Here is a 19747-nt window from a genome sequence, read left to right on the forward strand (position 1 = left end):
GCTGAACTGGACGAGGATATTTATACATGTGATTTTGTACATTTATATGTAACCAGATTGGTTTTATTTTACTGATCACAAACATTTAAACAACAACCCCAAACATTTGAATATAAATGTACAGAATGTAAGGAAAGTTCTCTACACTTTCACGTTCATACTGACTTTGAACTTTCTGACACCAGGTTTGATTTTGGGCTCCAAAATGGCTTTTTATTCTCACTGTGTAAAAGTTTTACACAGCTGAGAAAATTATATATAAAAAGCTATTTATCAGAAAAGTCAACATTTGTTTGTTCATAAAACACTACTATTCCACTAAAAACTAATATTATGAATACAATAAGTGCTGATTTTATGTGTATTAGTATGTTAAGTAAGTGTGTTATAAAACAGATCCTAAATCTGCTGTTTTTGAAGCAAATAGTCTGTATATACACATCCTTTTGATAACTTTGCTGCTAGTATGAACCACTGTGTACATTGACAGATAAATTCAGAACTGGTTTAGTTAAAACTGAGGGGCAGATAATTAATCTTCTTAACTAGAATGAGTCTGAGCAGCTAAAGATACTAAAAGGCTAAACAGCTTCTCCATTAATATTTGAATTAAATTACTGACTGTATGATTCACTGTAAACCTGCAATATAAAAAGAATATGTAAGAATGTGTCATTTGAATGTCTTAATGTGTTCTATGTCTTTCAGTCAGATCTGCCTTAAAGACCCACCTGTGTGGGCGCGGACCCCAGTAATTTACATATTCTTTAGAAACACAGTTATGATACACTAGCTATTGAAACGTTTCATTATGTATGTATTGATGATTACGCTTACAATAAAATTATTCTCTTTAATACGGTTGTCAGTCAGAAAAATTCAGAGTATCAGAGAGACGAGTTCCAGCTGAATGTGACACTGAAGTGTAGGTCTATGAAATGTGACACCAGGGAGGAGAGAACTGACATATTTCTCAGGTGAAGAAAAGCTCAGGCAAAGCTGAAAGTGTTTCTCCAGTGTTCAACACCACTTGGTGGTTTGAGAGGAACAATATTGTTTTTTGGAAGCCATGATGACATTATGATATGAGATATAATACACACGAAAGGACGACACAAGAGCCTTTTTCTAGGATCTTGTTTGTGGAGGTAAGAGCTTTATATGAATATTTTAGTAACTTTTGTAAAGAAGAAGGAAAGAGATCAACAGCTAAATCAGCAGCTGCTGCAGTTCACATTAATCTGACTCTCATTAAAGTCACTTTCTTTCTTCTTCACCAGTAAAATTAAAAGTAATTGTTGACTCTGTGTATCTTGTGTCGTCTGCTGAGCTCCTGCCTCTGTGAATGTGTACACAGTAAATGAGTTTAGCTGCTTCTGTATTTTAATTTACTGCTAATTCATGATGTCCACATTTGTCTGTTTTTAATTACAGCTTTTACTGGCAGTTTCTGTGAGTTGTTCTGAGCTGCTTTTTGTACAGAGTTGTTCTTCCTTTTAAGTCTGACAGGTTTTATTAAACCAGAAAAGCAGGATGAGCCTCTCTGAGGAATGTGAGGAAGACAGTGCTACCTCCAACAAACACTCAGAGTAAGAGATTTTTGTTTTTGTTGTTGTTAATGCAGTGAGATCATGTAATATTTTTTAGCAATATATGTAATTTAACTATATTTAATTTAATTTAATGGGTCTCCATGCTTAATCCAGAGGTGAGCTAGTGGTCAGCAGATTACAAGTAACATGATGATTATTGCTTACTAGAGGCAACTAGATTAAGTAGCATTTTTACTGGACTTGTCCTTTAAAGACTATTTAAATACTGTATGCTAACCTCTTTCATTATTTACAGTCTAATCTTCATTAAGAAATCAGACTATCCAGCACCCAGCTGTGTGTCCATGAAGAGTGATGAGTCTATTCGTATTCCGCCAGGGTTCAAAGATGAACACCCCTCATCTGGACACAGGTACCGGCTAATCAGATTTGAGCTGTTGCTGAGAGAAATATTAAGTTATTCTGCAGCTTTTAGCAGCAAAAGAATTTAATTTTTATTTCTGTTTTGATTAAGTAAGTAGTTTCTTTCACACATTTAGAATGTAAATCAAAGTGCTTTCAATGAATGTGATTAAAATTGTGTGATTAAGAAGAATCTTTAAGAAACATGAAAATGAAATAAAATATTTAATAGGAAATAAAAGCTAATTATCAAGTACACCAAAATTAAGAGAAATTTAAAAAGAGTAATGGAATTAAAATTAAAGTCACTACAATATTAGTCTGGCCTAAATGTGAAAAGCCAAGAATAAAGACTAAGTAAATAATTTCTTGTACAGTCAAATCCAGATAAAGAGATCAAACTCTGCAGTAACCAGCGGTGTGTCTATGAAGAGTGATGAGTCTTTGGATCCTCGACCAGTGTTCAGAGATGGAGGCCCCTCATCTGGACACAGGTAACAGCTCCTCACAGTTGTGGACGGAACAGCTGATTCGTCCTTTCCAGTAGAAAAGCTCAGACCAGTAATATGAACTGATCACATCATTAATTTCAAAATTAATATTACCCAGAAGATAAAGAGTTTACAGTCTTGTTTTTCTGTCAGTGATGCTTTTTTATATTTGTCTATATTACAGTGTAGCGGTATATATATATGAAGCAATAATCTTCAAATAGAACCTTTTAAGGACAGTGCATATGTGAGAAATATAGAATTAATGACTTTTAGACTGAAAATAAAAGCATATGTTTCTTCCACTGTATCAGTATCTGTTACAAAATATTCCAGAATGTGGGTCAAGCTGTAGTTATGACTGTGATCTCTGATTTATTTTATACACAAAATAATTATTTTAGTGAAATTCAATACTGAAGTTCACCCCATTCTTTAATGAAAGCACACGGCATGTATAATTTGTGTGTCTACAGTTTTCTGCAGGGTGCGAGAGACAGAACAGAAGAGATCATCACAGATAAAGAGTAAGATCACAACCAGCATACAGAGACATTGTAAACACAACTTGTCCTGTTACCTCTTAATCAATTTTACAATGAATGTACAGAGAGTACATGATAGAGGATATTATGTTTGTGAATAAAGGGGAATTTGGTTTATGAATTTGGGGGAAATACAAATAGCAGCAAAATGTTCATCTTAGAAAGCTTATTTTAAATTGTACTGATAATTGTTCCTCTGTCTCACCACATGTGTCACCATTTCACAGACATGGTCATGCTTCTGACACAGTGAAAGTCCAAGAAAACTTCAAACTAAATCTGAAACAGAAGTTTCAGTGTCTGAATGAGGTGATAACAAACCAGGAAACCCCAACACGTCTCAGTGAGATCTACACAGAGCTCTACATCACAGAGGGAGACAGTGGAGAGGTCAATAATGAACATGAGGTCAGACAGATCGAGGCAGCATCCAGGAGAACAGACACAGAGGACACACCAATCAAATGCAATGACATCTTTAAATCCTTATCTGAACAAGACAAACCCATCAGAACTGTGCTGACAAAGGGAGTCGCTGGCATTGGAAAAACAGTCTCTGTGCAGAAGTTCATTCTGGACTGGACTGAAGGGAAAGCAAATCAGGATGTCCACTTCATATTTCCACTTCCTTTCAGAGAACTGAATTTGATGAAAGACCAAACACTCAGTTTGGTGGATCTTCTTCATACACGGTTTAAGGAGATTAAAGAAATGGAAATATCTGGATCTCACAAAGTTCTGTTCATATTTGATGGTTTGGATGAGTGTCGTTTAGCTCTAGATTTTCAGAGCACTGTGAGATTGGATGATGTCACTCAGTCATTCTCAGTGAAGGTGCTGCTAACAAATCTGATCAAGGGAAATCTGCTTCCCTCTGCTCTCATCTGGATCACCTCCCGACCTGCAGCAGCTGATCAGATCCCCTCTGAGTGTGTGGATCGACTGACAGAAGTACGAGGGTTCAGTGACCCACAGAAGGAGGAATACTTCAGGAAGAGAATCAGGGACCAGAGTCTGACCAATGGAATCATCACACACCTGAAGACATCAAGAAGCCTCTACATCATGTGCCACATCCCTGTGTTCTGCTGGATTTCAGCCACTGTTCTAGAGAGAATGTTGGGTGAAGCAGAGAGCGGAGAGACCCCCAAAACTCTGACTCAAATGTACACACACTTCCTCATCATTCAGACAAAGATCATAAGAGAAAAGTACATAAAGAAGCAGAAGACAGATGAAGAAATACTTCTAAAACTGGGACGACTGGCTTTTCAGCAGCTGATGAAAGGAAACCTGATCTTCTATGATGAAGATCTGAGAGAGTGTGGCATCGATGTTAAAGAAGCATCAGTGTACTCAGGTGTGTGTACACAGATCTTCAGAGAGGAATCTGGGCTGCACCAGAGTAAAGTGTACTGCTTTGTTCATCTGAGCATTCAGGAACATCTTGCAGCTCTATATGTGCATCTGACCTTCATGAACCAGAAGAGAAATGTGCTTAAACAGAGTCAGTCCTCTAAACTGAGGATCCTCAGAAGAAAACAGATTACAGACGTACACAAGAGTGCTGTGGATCAGGCCTTACAGAGTAAGAATGGACATCTGGATCTCTTCCTTCGCTTTCTTTTGGGTCTCTCACTGGAGTCCAATCAGACTCTCATACAAGACTTAGTGACACAGACACAGAGCAGCTCCCACAGCAAAGACAAAACAGTTAAATACATCAAGAAGAAGATCAGAGAGAATCCCTCTGCAAAGAAATTCATCAACCTGTTCCACTGTCTGAATGAACTGGATGACCGTTCTCTAGTTGAGGAAGTTCAGCAGTGCCTGCAGTCTGACAAACTAAACCGAAGAAAACTCTCTTCTTCACAGTGGTCAGCTGTGGTCTTTGTACTGCTGACATCAGGAGATAATCTGGATAAATTTGACCTACAGAAATATAACAGATCAGATGATGTTCTTCTGAAGCTGCTTCCTGTAGTTGCAGAATCCAGAACAGCTGAGTAAGCAATACTGAATAAAACTGACACAATATTAGAAACATGTTGAATCCAAAATCCAACAGATTTTCTTCATATGTCTGAACATTTTGTATAGTTTATTCATCGTTGTGTGCCTGTATTTGATATTCAGCAGCATTAATAGGTTCATAGGTAACTCACATCAGTCAAATTAATGCTAGAATTTGTATGCTATTTTCTTCAGTCTTTCAAGTTGCAGTCTGCCAAAGAAAAGCTGTGCAGCTCTGGCCTCAGTGCTCAGTTCAGAATCCTCCAGTCTGAGAGAGCTGAATCTGTCTCTGAATAAACTAGGAGATTCTGGAGTGAAGCTGCTCTCTGCTGGACTGGAGAATCCTCTCTGTAAACTGGAGACACTGAGGTAAGATCATCTTTCTTTAACACGTCCTGGTCCTCAGAAAAATTTATAGTTAGATAAGACTTTCATGTTTGTTAATTAACTATGTATAAACACGTATTGCATAATTATTTATATATTAAGTTCCTATATTTTGATCTTTAAAAAGTGTAAAAATCACAGCACTGGTGCGATTGAATATTGCAGATACTTATATATTTGTTTATACGCAGTGCAGGTGCTAATCTGGCACAGAGCATCTTAACTGTAAAATCATCAACATTGTATTTTTTAAGTTCAGGTTTACACTGAGAGAAATCCTCATTTTCAGTAAGCAACAAATAGATCACAGATTAAGAAATAGTCTTGTATAACAGCAAAACCTTGTGAGTGTGACGCATCGGGAAGATTCGGACTTCATTTCCCAGCATGCATGTGGAGATCACATGTCCACATGCAAAACAACTTCCCTTGGACTCGGAAACCGAAACAGACTCCTTTGCCCACAATCCTTCAGGAGATCACATGACATCAGACGATAGCACACGCACCTATCAGCTCTCCCGATCGCCTGAATACTAATGTGGTGCACCTGTGTATCTTGTCATATGACCGTATTAGTTCAGTATATAACCCCGGGCTTTAGATGTAGACATTGCGAGGTATTGTTTATTCCAAGAACTTACCGAGCGTTATATTTCTGATTGTCTTTGCCTGTTATGACCTGTGCTTTGTTTCCCTGACCTTGTTTTTTGCCTAACCCCTTGGTACTTCTGCCTGCTGTTTGTGGATCTGTGTTTTTGACGTTTTGGCTTGTTCTTTGACCACGATTTTTGCTTTATCCCTTTGATCTTGACTGCCTGGTATTATTATCACGATTGTGATCTGGCTGGCTTTTTTGGATTTGACCCACGCCTGTTTTCTGACCACGGCTTTGCCTGACAATAATAAAACAACTGAATTCTGTTGAATTGTCACAGTGAGAAACAATAAAAAATATGGTATTTAAGAGAGAGTGGGGTACAGTATGTAACTGTATTATTCCATACATAATAACATAATACATATTTAACACTAGCCATTAAAGTTTTTAGATCAGATTTGCTGTCATTTAGGATGAGAGAAATATGTTAACATTTATAGTGTGTTCTGTTCTGGAGGCAGCAGCCGAACTAGTCACTGCCTTCAAAGGCTCTTCTCTGTCTCTCTGGGCAGCATTTTAGTTGAACAGGAACTTTAGCAGGCATCGCATTCAGGACCCTCTACAGAACCATCACACGTCACTGAGCTGTACATGTTTTATCTGTTTACTCACAGTCACTTGTGATCTGACACTCACCTCTGACTGTAAAGGTGGATCACCTCAGTGTATAAAGACCCCAAATCTGCAGCAGCTGTTTTACTGCATTGACACTGATGTGTGAATTTACTGTGTATGAAGAACAGAGTGATTTAAGGAGACGTATCTGCCGTTAAATACTTGGTACCTCAGATAAATACTGATACACTCTCTGTCCTTCTCCACCTTAAGGAAGCTGCTTTATTTCTAACACATAAAGGATGAAAACTACTTATAATTTTGTACAAGATGCACTCAGAAAAAAACAATCACTCACAGTTAGCTAATCTGGCTAAGATGCATTTTATTTTCTGTTTCTGTTTTGAGTTTTGAGCTCCTAGTCTGAATTTTATCAACACTCACCCAACACTGATGTGACTGTGATAAGCACAGCAATACAAGATAAACAGAGCAAAAATAAGCATTAGCAGTATTTATTACATTTGAGGACTTCAACATCAAATTAAATCAAATCAAATTTATTGTCACATTGTCACATTTACACAGGTGTGAAGGTGAGTGAAAATCTTAAGTGCATGGCCCCCTTGTAGTACTTAAATTAACAATATATATACAGTATATTTATATAAATTTGATTGGAAACATATACACAAATACTCACGATATACACACATATACACACCTCACGATTCGATTCGATTACGATTCAGAGGGCTGCGATGCGATTATAAAACGATTATCGATGCATCTCAATGCATCTTTCTTTTCTATACATGATTTCTATTTTCTTACTGTCTGAGGACTTGGTACTTTTAACGCTAAGTATTTGTAATGATCCATAATGCATTTATGTCCAATATCTTTTATTAATAAAACAAATGCAAGTGATGTGGCAAGTGAACTGGAAGGCTCTCATTCACTGCTCTTGTTTGGAGAAGATGCTGCCACTCTTTAGTACTCAATCTGTACTAAAATGCGCTGTTACGGTGAAATAAGATCCAGTGGTAAAGGATGACCACGCAGCACATTATATATTCTTTAGTGATTTTATAATTTTGGTTTTGGTCTCGTGATAGAGGGTGGGGAGCGCGAAAGACTGCAGGTCACGTAGCAACGAGGTTTTGCTGAGCTAGTAGCGAACGAAAAAGGAAAAGAGAAAGACAGACGAACATTTGGAGATGAATGGACTTGTTCGCATTTATAAGCAGCGCAGTTGGTTTCCTGGTGCGTTAAATCTGCAACGAGAGACTGTCAAACACTAAAAAGTTGTGAAGATGAAGTTGCTTCTCTTTCTAATTTTCCTGTTCCACCTTAAATGGTGGAACACCGATTTACATTCGGTGCCTCACTCAGAATTTAAGGTGGAACGGGAAAGTTCAGCAAGAAGCTGGCAAATGAGAACCGACTTCAGGCTCGTAAAATAGCAGAAAGCTGAAAGACATTTTACAAGAAACTATTCAACATTTGAGGAAAGGTTTTCTGGCGGAGTTGGAAGAAAAGCAGCTAAAGCTTAAAGCAGAGCAGAGTAAGTCCGCGTTTTCATTTATATTGTTTAGCCTCTACTAGGACATTAACACATACTGAGACATACTGGGCATAAATGTTGTGGCTCCCAAGGTGGTTTGATTTTTGTTGAAAGGACAAAATGGCTCTTCTTAACATTTGGGTTGTGTCTCCTGACCTAACCTGGCTTTTAATGCAGAGGGAGCCGGTCGGATTTCTCGCTCATCCAGTTGTGTTTTTGTTATGTGCCGCCACAGACTGTCCGGGCGCTGCACTTACCCACTTCCAAGTTCCGCTCTTTGTGTTCCGTCAACATTACACTATAAATTAAATATTTAGAAAATCGTTTTTTGACATTTGTGAATCGATTCAGAATCGTCCACGTCTGCATCGCAATGCATCTAAGAATCGATTTTTGGCACTATTCAAGTACACAATTTTGTACACGAATATTAGTTATGAAATAAAAGCTATGATATGTACAGTTGTACACTTTTCCTTATATGCAATATGTGAGTCTGAGGTTGATAAATAGATGAGATGCAGGTACACAAGGGATAGAATATTTATATATCGATATTCCAGATTACAAGATATGGATAGAAGATGTACAATCTATATGTACAGGTATAGGTTGGCTCAGGGGCGATTCTAGGATTAGAGCTTTAGGGGTGCTGTCCCCCTTTTTTTTTTCTCATAATATCTTCTATCATTCTACAACACTAATTAGCTAATACACATACGGACAGTACAAGTCTAGAACCTTGGCTTTAATATCAACGCATCGGCCTACGAATGGCACAACAGCCAGCTTCTCTCACTCGAATTCAAACAGTGGACGGTCGTTGATTGACACCCTGTATTATTAGCTTGCTAGACAAAAATATGTAAGATTGCTAACAAGAACAACATAACGAGTGATCTGTGATTCAGTGCAGCAACAATGAGGACTGCTGCTAATGACTGTCATGTCAAGTCAAAGTTTATTTATATAGTGCTTTTTACAACGGGTGTTGTCACAAAGCAGCTTTACAGAAAAATCCGGGTCTGAGCCCCCATGGGCGTCACCAATGACGACAGTGGCAAGGAAAAACTCCCTAAGAGCAAGAGGACGAAACCTTGAGAGGAACCAAGACTCAAAAGGGGAACCCATTCTCCTCTGGTCGACACCGGATAGCGAACAGCATTAGTATAAAATATTAGAATACAAAACGGGGAAAAACAGAGAGGTTTGCACAGCGTTGTATAGTGTGTGGTATGAACACCTCCATGGTGGTGAAACTGGTCCAATGTGTTGGTGCTGAGTGTTAAAGTAAAGAAATAATCCTCATCTGCGCTACTAACTGGAGCCACCTCACTACAGACAGTCAAACCGTAACCGGCTCTAGTGCGTGTGTGCGCGCAGCGTAGCTACTCAGCACAGCTACTGCACGGCTCCGGGAAGAGCGGGGCAGGGGAAGAGTAGGAGAGAGAAAGTGGATCATAACATTTGCTTATCAGAGACAAACTTCCGTTTCTAAGAAAAACAACAAAAAGGGTCTTTTTACTCTTATTTTTAGGGATGCTAGGACTCAGTTTAGGGTCCTAGTTTTCAGTGTTGGGAGCGGGAGGAAATTAGACCCCTTCAGGCGGGAGCGGGCAGAAGCACGCATATAGAGAAATTCCGCAAATTAATGAATAGCCTAAATAAAGTACAACGATCACAAAAACACATATGTGAACAATATCACAGTAAAACAGTTAAAATGAATAAACTAATTCTCGAGCAGCCGATCACATAAACAACACACAGATTCTCTTAGGTCTGATTCACACATACTGCTTCTTGCTTTTCATTTCGGCACTCATGTTAAGTGGTCAGCACTTTCACATAGGCTGCACGTGCGAAGCGGCAGAGTCGCAGACGTCGTACTGAAGCACCCTGGTGTTTAGAGGATAGACCTGGGGCAGATAAGCCACGAAAATAAATGAAAATTAAACAGAAGACCATATAAAAACGTTAAAAGGCGATTTTTATGTAATTCACGACGAAATAAACATTCCATGCTGCAGACAGATTCCCCGGCTGGTCTACAGGCTTGAAACTTTTGCCTGATCAGAAATCAGAATGCTGTCCAGGATAAACAAATATACCATGTACATTTATAAATGATATTTCTGTTGAGCAGAGTGACTGATGTGACCATTTATTTGTCTGAAAACAGGAATGCCTGTGTAAGTTTCTTGCTGCTCTGCAGCGTAAACGCTGTATGAATGAATGGTCAGTGCATCCAAACTGTAACGCTTGCCACTTCACTCACCCCACGCAGAGGCAGCATGTGTGAATCAGGCGTTAGATGATGGAGCCTTAAGTCTGACAAACACAGCTGCCCAGCAAAACACCAAAAATAACCACTCTGTAGTTTAATTCCAGTTTTGTGTTTACTGGCAATAAATGGCATTTGGTGAAGTTACTCGCAGTGAGCCTGATGACCATGACAGCTGTGTTATTTAAGCAGAGGATAATGTGTGTGTGATTAGACAGATATTGGATGTGTGTGGAAAAAAAACAGTCCCTCGCAGACCTTTAGATCAGAGTGAGACCAATACAACTGCACTACTGGCTGTTCGGCAGCCTAATGGCCCAGGGGAAGAAACTGCCTTGAAACACTGCCTGAACCTACATGCATCTCCTCTCTCCATATAGCTGTATTTGCTAGAAACAGACGTGGCAGCAAGTCATGTTTTTATTGTTGATCTCTTTGTATCATCTACATAATGTTTATTTAAGCAGTAAACAGACAATACAGACATTTGTATTGTGTAAAAATACAATGTAACAAGAAACTGCTTTCCCCTCACAACGCGCTTGTGTCATGTCCATTATTAAATAACAAGCATTGTGGAGAGATTCTGGTGTGAAATGGGCTTCAGGAAACGTTACATCCAGCATCCAGTTTCCCACTGTTTCACAGCACCTACTGACGTCGGTCTGTATTGTGGTCAAACTGACACAAGAAGGGAGCGCTAACATCGTTCCTCAGCAGCCACACTGACAAGGCTGTCTGCAGATGTGTCTGCAGACATGTTTTGTTTATCATCCTCGTGAGTGCAGAATCTAAACAACTTGAAGAATGTGTTAAAAATATCAAAAGCTGGATGACCAACAATTTCTTTCTTCTTAATCCTAACAAAATTTAGGTCCTACTACTTGGACCGAAAGCAGAGAGATCTCAACTCTCCAAATTTGAACTACAGTTAGAGGCCACGCGGTCATTCCAAGCACCACTGTCAAAAATCTAGGCGTCGATTCCAGTCTGTCTTTTGATCCACGTTTGCAACATTGTTAGAACCACATTCTTTCACTTGCGTAACATCGCTAATCTACGTAATATTGTAGCCCTAAATGATTTATAACCTCCAGACTGTAAAACCATTTTAGCTGGATGCACTTTACTAAATAAGCTCCAACTGGTCCAGAGTGCAGCTGCTAGAGTCCTTACAAGGACCAAAAGATTTTACCATATATCCCTAATCCTGTCGTCATTACACTGGCTACCTGTTAAATTTCGTGTAGAGTATATCTGAAGTCAATCTCTCTCTCTCTCTCTCTCTTTCTCTCTGAAATCAATCTCTCTCTCTCTCTGTCTCACTCTCTCTTTATTTGAGCCCCTGAGTGATGTCTGCCTGAATTGCCACATGGGAGTCACCAGAGCTCTTGTTCTTTCTTGATCTTTGTTGGCTGATCTGCACCGTTTTGACCACCATGGAGTTTCATGCTGTAACTATCTAATTAACCATTGCTCCACCTGTTTTTTCCCCATTTTGTAGTACAATATTTTATACTAATGCTGTTTCCTGTAAGGGTTGGCTCCAGGGCTAGGCCACCGCCGGCCACCATGAGGAGTCAATGACCCAAATGAGCCACACCTGCTCAGGGGGCTTTATAAGGGCTGAGAAGAAGACACACTTTGTTGAGTCTTTGTTTCAGAGTTCTGGCAAACAGACCAGCCGGTAATCTCGGTTAGAAGCTCTAAGAGAATTTCCCTTGAGCTTCTTTTCTCCTTGTCACTACTCAAGCCTATCCCCTTTTCTTGAGTTGTGTCTTTCTTCCTTTAAAAAAAAAACCAAAAAAAACAAACAAAAAAAAAACTAAAGAACTAAATCTAAAGCCAGAGAAGGGACAAGTTTGCCCCTTTCTCCTTTTCATTCCCCTTTGTGCATTCTTTTCTGTTGGGAAAGTTATAATTTCTTCAGTGTTTGAGAGAGCCAGTCTTTCCCCTGGCGTCCTTTGTTCTGTTCCCGCCTAAGCCTTAGCAGGTGGGCTTTCATACGTCCTTTTGTTTTCCACCCATTTTCAGCATTCCCTTTTAAGGTGAAACCTCCCTGCACCACGTGACACGGCCTCCATAGTGGTAGAGCGCCAGTTTATTAACGCAGCGGTGTGGGTTCGAGCCCCGGCATCTGTGGTTATATATATTATTTTAATAATACCTTCCAAACGCATAGAAGCTCAGCGTTTGGGTCCTGCCTGCTAAAAGCCTGTGGTGGCTCACCTGGTTGGCCTCTGAAATGCCACCCAGCTGGCCTGGGTTCTAATCCCCCCTCTGGCAAGCTGCCACATTGCAGTTTCCTATCTGTTGTCAACCAGAGGAGGATGGGTTCCCCTTTTGAGTCTTGGTTCCTCTCTGACCAGCTGCTTTTTCCCTTACCCTCATGAACCAGGTGAAAAAAAAATACTGTCTAGCTAAGAGTTAGCATGCCATTCCAACCTCGACCACAAGAGTCATGATTCAGTTCAACAAACTGTCAGTCCATACGAGACAAAATTAGGCTAATAGATATACTGAGGTTTGTGAGCCATTATAGTCCTACAGATAATAAAGAATCTCTATCTGACCAAACAGGCTGGGAGATCATTTAACTATCATACATGATCTCCTGCTGTCAGACTTAATAAGCTTATGATTTCTTCCACAGCTGTTATTAACATTTATAAAAAGAACCACTGAACATTCTGTTGCCTTTGGATTGGCAGTCTGATTTAATTAAAGTCGGAAAAGGTGATTTATTTTAAAAACATTTTTGTTGCATTCCTGAAACACTCTATACATCCTGACAGCAAACAATAAATCAAACACACCGACAATAAAAAGAAAAAAAATTGCCATCTGCGGAGGCCACAGGACTGTAAAAAAACCCAGTTTTTTAAGCGCTCTCAATGATTTCCTTCGATCAGAATGAAATGATTGGATGATCTATCTGCCTGCCTACCCACGACCTGCCTACATGTACTAATTTGTGCATGTACAGACTCTGTCATACAGCTACAGCTACACACACACACACACACACACAGCTGAAAGGTAGCGAGCTAGGTTCACAAGAATGGCAGAAAAAGTTGCACAGGTACCTACACCAGCTTGCACTGCTAAAGAAAGAAGAAAAGAAAGAAAGACAGACGTAGAAAAGGCTTTGAACTAAAAAAAGGTGGGATAAAGCAAGAGGTCAAACCAGGGTGACCATTGGTGTGGCTTTCCAACAGTGGTGAAACCTGAGGGAGCCGAAAGGCCTGGAAAGCGACACCAAAGTTGTATTGTATGTATTGTTTTCTTAGTAAGTCCAGTAAGAAGATCATTAGTGATCAACTCTGCTGTAACAAATACATCAACCAGTTTCTCTGCATCACGCTGAGAGAGAAAAGGCTGAACTTGATATTTCTCAATGATGAAAAGCTACTTTAGTGACTGTGTTTACATGCAGATAAAACAGAGCTCAGATTCTAAGATCACACCCAGGTTTCCTACTTATAAGAAGCTAAAGAGTTGAGATTCTCATAAAGCAGCTTTCTCTGAGTTTTAGTACCAAGTAGTTCAGTTTTTTGTGATTTAGTTGTAGAAAATTTTGTGACATCCACTGAGAAATAACTGACACACAGCTGGTTAGTCTGTCTACAGAGTCTTGACCCTCAGAAGGAGTCAAAATGTATAATTGTATGTCATCATGAAATGTATTAAATTTATGTTGAATTTATATTACGTTTCCTAATGACCTCACTTAGTGGCCCTAAAACTGAACCCTGTGGGACTCCACAAAAATTTTTACATCTCTTCAATGAATGATTTCCCAGTGAAAACAAGAATTGTCAAAACATTAAATATGATTTAAACCGTTCCAAAACTGTACCTGAGAGGCCGACTCTATATTCAAGGTGTTGCATTAGAATCTTGTGATCAACGATATGAAAAGCTGCACTAAAATCCAAAAAGACCAAAATAGACAGATTTTTTTTTGCGTCAGCGCAGAGCCTGAGGTCATTCACAACATGAACCAAAGCTGTCTGCGTACTATGGTTAGAACACAAACCTGCCTGAAACTTTTGTCAAACTTTTTTGTCAAAGATTTTTGTTGCAGGTTTACAGTGATATGATCAGTGAAATTGATGGTTCAGTTTTTGACTGCAGATGTTTTTCCTGTGCTGGTACAGAGGAGGAGTCAACAAAGATGCTCTATATACTCATTCTTTCAGTTTCACATTATGAAGCCCTTCAGGAAACACTGCAGAACTGACTCCTTCTTTTCTCTCATTCTTCATTAGTTTGTTCTTTATTCACTATAATTGATTGTTTTTAGGGAAACTCAGTCCAGGTGAAAGAGAAGCTGACCTTTCAGTGACAGCTGTAAACATGGAGGAGAGACTAGTCTTTATTTGGTGTTTTTTTTTTCCAAATATAAATATGTACAGGGAGAAGAATAGTCACATCACACAGTTAATGAAAAGATTACAGAGTAAAATATAATGTCTTTCTATGGGGAAAAAGAATTAAAAAGTACATAAATTCTGAGAGAGTAGAATTTACACTCAGACATTTCATTACAGAGGTGAAGACAGCAGTATCTCTCTTTAGCTCTGTAAAAGGTTTGACATTCAGCTCAGCCAATCATAGCAGACCTGGTGAATTAGACATTTGATCTCAGTCAAAGTTCCTGCAGCGTCAGCAAAAATTTGATCTCACATGCAGTGATTTATCCTAAGTTGTTTTATTGATGGTAGCATTATCTTAGCTGCTTCTCTATATCTTATGCTACAGTATGAAATGGGTGAAGTGAATCTAACTGATAATGTATTTCTATCCACATATTTATCCACATAACTGTAATGTAAAGTGTTTCCAGTATAAGTTCTGTTCATTTCTGCTTCACTGCAGTTCAAAGTTTCACATTCTGTCCAAAACCTGTTTAATCTTACAAGATAATGAACAGCTTATTAGTGTATTTTATTCCTCACTACACTTGCCTTCTTCAGATACCCAAAGTGAGCTTACTAAGATGAGTTTGGATATCCAAGTATTCAAATAGCTTCATCCATCCCTATAAAATAATGGATCAGAAAGCCTAGATTAGGTTATATTAATCATAAAATAAAACGTTTACATACATACTTTACATTAAATGTCCTGAAACAACCCATAAATTGTGTCCTTCCCATGTTTCTTCATTAGTAAAGAAGCATAACACTTTATTCATTACAAATAATTACTATATTTGTTCATGATTTGTTCTTGCATGGTTACAGGTTACTAAGCGCCTGTGTTGTGTTACTAATTTTTGAAACAATACTTTCAGTAAATGTTCTGTAAATTACAGAAAAAGTGGAGAGTCTTTCTGTTATTATGCTTCTAAACTGTGGAACCCGTCCCTCACCACTTTTAACCTGGAAACAATTTTATATTTTTATTTGTCTTTTCTTTAAACTATTGCACCCCGTCATATTTATCTTTTCATTTTACCTTCACTTTATTTTACTTAATTTTTAATTTCATTTTAACTATTATTTTTATCTTGTTTTCTTTTTTTTTAATTTAACTATTTTACTGTAAACCACTTTGAGCTGCTGCATGTATAAACAGTGCTCTCTAAATAAAGCAGCAGCAGTAAGTGGGTAATAATTTGGTAATATTATGGTATGAAGTTGCCCTAACCAAAAAAATGCATTTTAATTTTGTAGTTGTTGCTTAATAAAAAAGTTAGAAAGTGGCATGTTCAATAAAATTGTACAAATATTTGGTAGGAACAAATCATGTAATATTAGGATTATTATGCCAAAAACAGTGAAGCAGTTGTACTGAAGTGATGTGATATTAGTGCTGTAAAATACTAATTCACTTTTTTCTACTTTTTAAATATCTATTATGTATTTAAATGGTCAGGCACAGTATGATGTACAGACAATGTTTCACACTGTAATTACAGTGGAACTAAATAGTATTGGAGCTGTAATATCAGTTCTTCAAAATAATATCAGTAATTGCACTAAAATCATGACTAAATTGCTGCATTATAATCACTCATGGTTGTTCTATTACTATTACATGTAGCTCCACCGACAGATAAGATGAGGTAAATATACTGAGAACACAGAATCAGGGCTGTTCACATGTTCCTTTTGTGTTACCTGTCAAAAATATACTGTTACTCTATTATAAAGCACTGATCTGACAAAATGCTCTGAAATTAGCTTTAACTACACCACATTTCTCTTCATAAAACATAAAGTTCTACTAATAAAGCTGTGTTTTATGACTGAAGTTACACCTTATTCCTGCCGAACTGACCTGTGTTCTGAACTGAGAGAGTGAAGAGTGTGTCATTGTTCTCTCTGCAGGTTGTGTAAGTGTAATATCACAAATATAGGCTGTGCTTCTCTGGCTTCGGCTCTGAAATCAAACCCCTCACAACTGAGACATCTGGATCTGTCTCTGAATAATCTAGGAGATTCAGGAGTGAAGCTGCTCTCTGCTGTACTGGAGAATTATCTCTGTAAACTGGAGACACTGAGGTAAGATCATCTCTCAGAGTCACTAATTGTCTGGTCCTCAGTAAGACATGTTCTCTAATCGTGAATATTCTCTGATCTCTATTCGAGCCGGTTGTTTCAGAATTAATATCCTGAGGATGTTTGATTCAGTTCTTTAGGGACATTTGATTGTCACATCATGCTGTTTGTTGTGTTTGTTTTCTGTACTCACCACTTATAATCTGGGCACCATTAGCAAACTTAGTATGTTTATACCTATAAAAGCTATCTACCTATACCTATATACTGAAGTTGTGTTTTAGTTGTGTTGTAGTCACATTTTGTTGTTGAAGTTTCTTCTGAACTGCTGCCCAAAAAAGAAACAAATCTCCAAAATAGTAACTTTACAGAAGAAGCCAAAAACACTCTGACCTTTCAATGTAAGTTAATTTAAAGGGGTTTAATTCCAAGTGATTTTAGAGCATTTCTATTGGTCCATTCAACATGAAATTCTACACAACATAAAGCTCAGCTTGTGACTTGAAATGATGTAGAAAATCACAAAGTACATTTACAGAATAAACAGACAGAACAACAAATTTAGTAACCAGAACATTTTTTTTTGTTCAAGGCCACTAATTTGCAATGGGTGAAAAGGAGCAATGATTTTGTTAAAACTAAAGGAGAAACTTATTTGGTATGAAGCTCATATTTGGCAGTTATTCTTCAGAAACTTTGCATTCTCTCATCATGCTGTTTGTTGTGTTTGTTTTCTGTATTCATATTTGAATTTCTTGATTGGATGCTAAATGAGGACAGCAGTGACCTGTTTTTCCTCATTAGCCAGTCAGAGAGCACATTGTATTTCAAACATGAGAAGGGCGGCAGTGCAGTGGGAGAGTCTCAACACAGTGATGTCTGAGTAGCACTGTAATATGTGTTTATGTTGAAAGATATCTTTAATTGGTAAATTAAACACGAAGATAATTATCATAACAAAAAACAATATAAAATATGTCATTTAGAATTATTGACACTTTACTAAATAATCTCAAAAATAAGTAAAGAAATCTAAGAAGTGTAGAGTGTGTGATCAACCTAACATCTGCTACTGCTCAGTGACTTAAATCTTCATCAGCAGAAACATGTACTTTTAGCTTTTTATGTTGTTTACATCCACATCAGACTCAGTCATTGTTCTCTCTGCAGGTTGTGGGATTGTAATATTACAGATGAAGGTTGTGCTGCTCTGGCTTCAGCTCTGAAATCAAACCCCTCACACCTGAGAGAGCTGGATCTGTGTTTTAATAACCAGATAAGGAAAGGACGTGAGGTGCTGTTTAATCTTCAGCATGATGAACATTACAGACTACAATATCTGAGGTGAGTAACTGATTTCAGATAAATGTGTGTGTATACACACACACACAAACACACGCACACACACACACACACACACACACACACACTGTGAGCTGCTTTCCCAGACAGGGATTAAATCTAATCTTAGACTAAACTGAAATGCCGATAGTGATTCACAGTTTAAAATCTCTGTGATTGAGCTACATGTAGGAAACTGGTTCTACATCTTTTAAATGAGTAACTTTATTATATTGACTAATTCTGTATTGAAAATAGTGTTTTTATTTTTTGTATTGTAAGTTATTTTTTGGTTCTTTCTGTTTTTCAGTATGTGGTGTTGATGTGTATTATTGATCACCAAAGAGACGACATCATGAAGAGATGAAGTGATTTCTGAATGTGTGTGAGGAGCTCCAGAAGCAGAGGGAGACACAGTGTGTGTAAATACAGTATGAGTGTGTGGACTAGATGGAGGTGTGTTTTGTGTACAGAAAACTTCATCCATCCATCCATCCATCCATCATCTAAACCGCTTATCCTTCTGGGTCACGGTGGGGTGCTGGAGCCCATCCCAGCTGTCATTGGGTAGAAGGCAGGATACACCCTGGACAGGTCGCCAGTCCATCGCAGGGCAGACAGACAGACATACACATTCACACACTCACTCACACCTAGGGGCAATTCAGCACATCCAATTGGCCTGACTGCATGTTTTTGGACTGTGGGAAGAAACCAGAGTACCCGGAGCCGCCCCGTGCCTCCCCTAGAAAACTTCAGGAAAAATAAAATATTAAACAAACAACACTAAAAAATGAATGTCTGATACTCAGAGAGGAAGAATCTTCTACTCTGTCACACTCAGGTAACAGATGGACCATGTGATACTTTGTCCAGTGAAGAAAACAGACTGTAAACTAGTCACAGGTCATGATGTTTTGTATGTAGAAACCAGAAGAAATGTTTTTGTTTATCTGTGTTTGTACCAGTTGAGATAAAGGCTTTTTTTATTTACGGTTTTGTTTTTCTTCTGTTTCCATGAGAGCACGGTTATATGATATGATGCTTATTTTAAATCAGAAGCAGTGACCGCGCTGCATGCAGTGTGGCTTCTGTGTTAATCAGAGTGACCCTTTAAACTGGTCATTTGAGTCTGTTTTGGCTATTTTTCTCTAGAAGTGTGAAAAAAATGAGCATCAGTGTCTCTCTTGTACTCTGAAGATCTCTGCTGTTCCTCTCTGAGCTCTAATAAAGCTCATCTGATTATTAGTCTATCACTGCTGCTGAGTCTCTCCATTACACACAAACACCTCTCTCTGATTTAGATTGGGAAATGAGGAAACAGTGTGTGTGTGTGTGTGTGTGTGTGTGTGTGTGTGTGTGTGTGTGTGTGTGTGTTAAAGAAATTAAAGAAATAATTTGGCAAAAAATCTAACTTACACAATTTTCCACTCATCCCA

At 38.3% G+C, this 19747-nt stretch overlaps 1 protein-coding gene across 2 annotated transcripts; it reads left to right on the forward strand.

Annotated features, from left to right (window-relative positions):
* The first annotated feature begins 703 nt into the window (after positions 1–703).
* LOC118802098 (NLR family CARD domain-containing protein 3-like) lies at positions 704–18888 on the forward strand. 2 transcript variants are annotated; one of them, XM_036562568.1, is made up of 10 exons: positions 704–1148; positions 1502–1589; positions 1849–1965; positions 2333–2449; positions 2923–2973; positions 3219–4997; positions 5200–5373; positions 16797–16970; positions 18138–18311; positions 18619–18888. In XM_036562568.1, the coding sequence occupies exons 2-10, from the start codon at positions 1534–1536 to the stop codon at positions 18629–18631; spliced, it is 2655 nt and encodes an 884-aa protein (XP_036418461.1). In that variant the 5' UTR covers positions 704–1148; positions 1502–1533; the 3' UTR covers positions 18632–18888. The 2 variants fall into 2 exon arrangements, with proteins under 2 accessions (XP_036418461.1, XP_036418462.1); XM_036562569.1 differs by lacking the exons at positions 16797–16970; positions 18138–18311; positions 18619–18888 and adding an exon at positions 5727–6364 and having other exon boundaries at positions 706–1148.
* Positions 18889–19747: the final 859 nt, after the last annotated feature.

The sequence above is a fragment of the Colossoma macropomum genome, unplaced genomic scaffold (genome assembly GCF_904425465.1).
Source record: "Colossoma macropomum unplaced genomic scaffold, Colossoma_macropomum, whole genome shotgun sequence".
Lineage (NCBI taxonomy): Eukaryota > Metazoa > Chordata > Actinopteri > Characiformes > Serrasalmidae > Colossoma > Colossoma macropomum.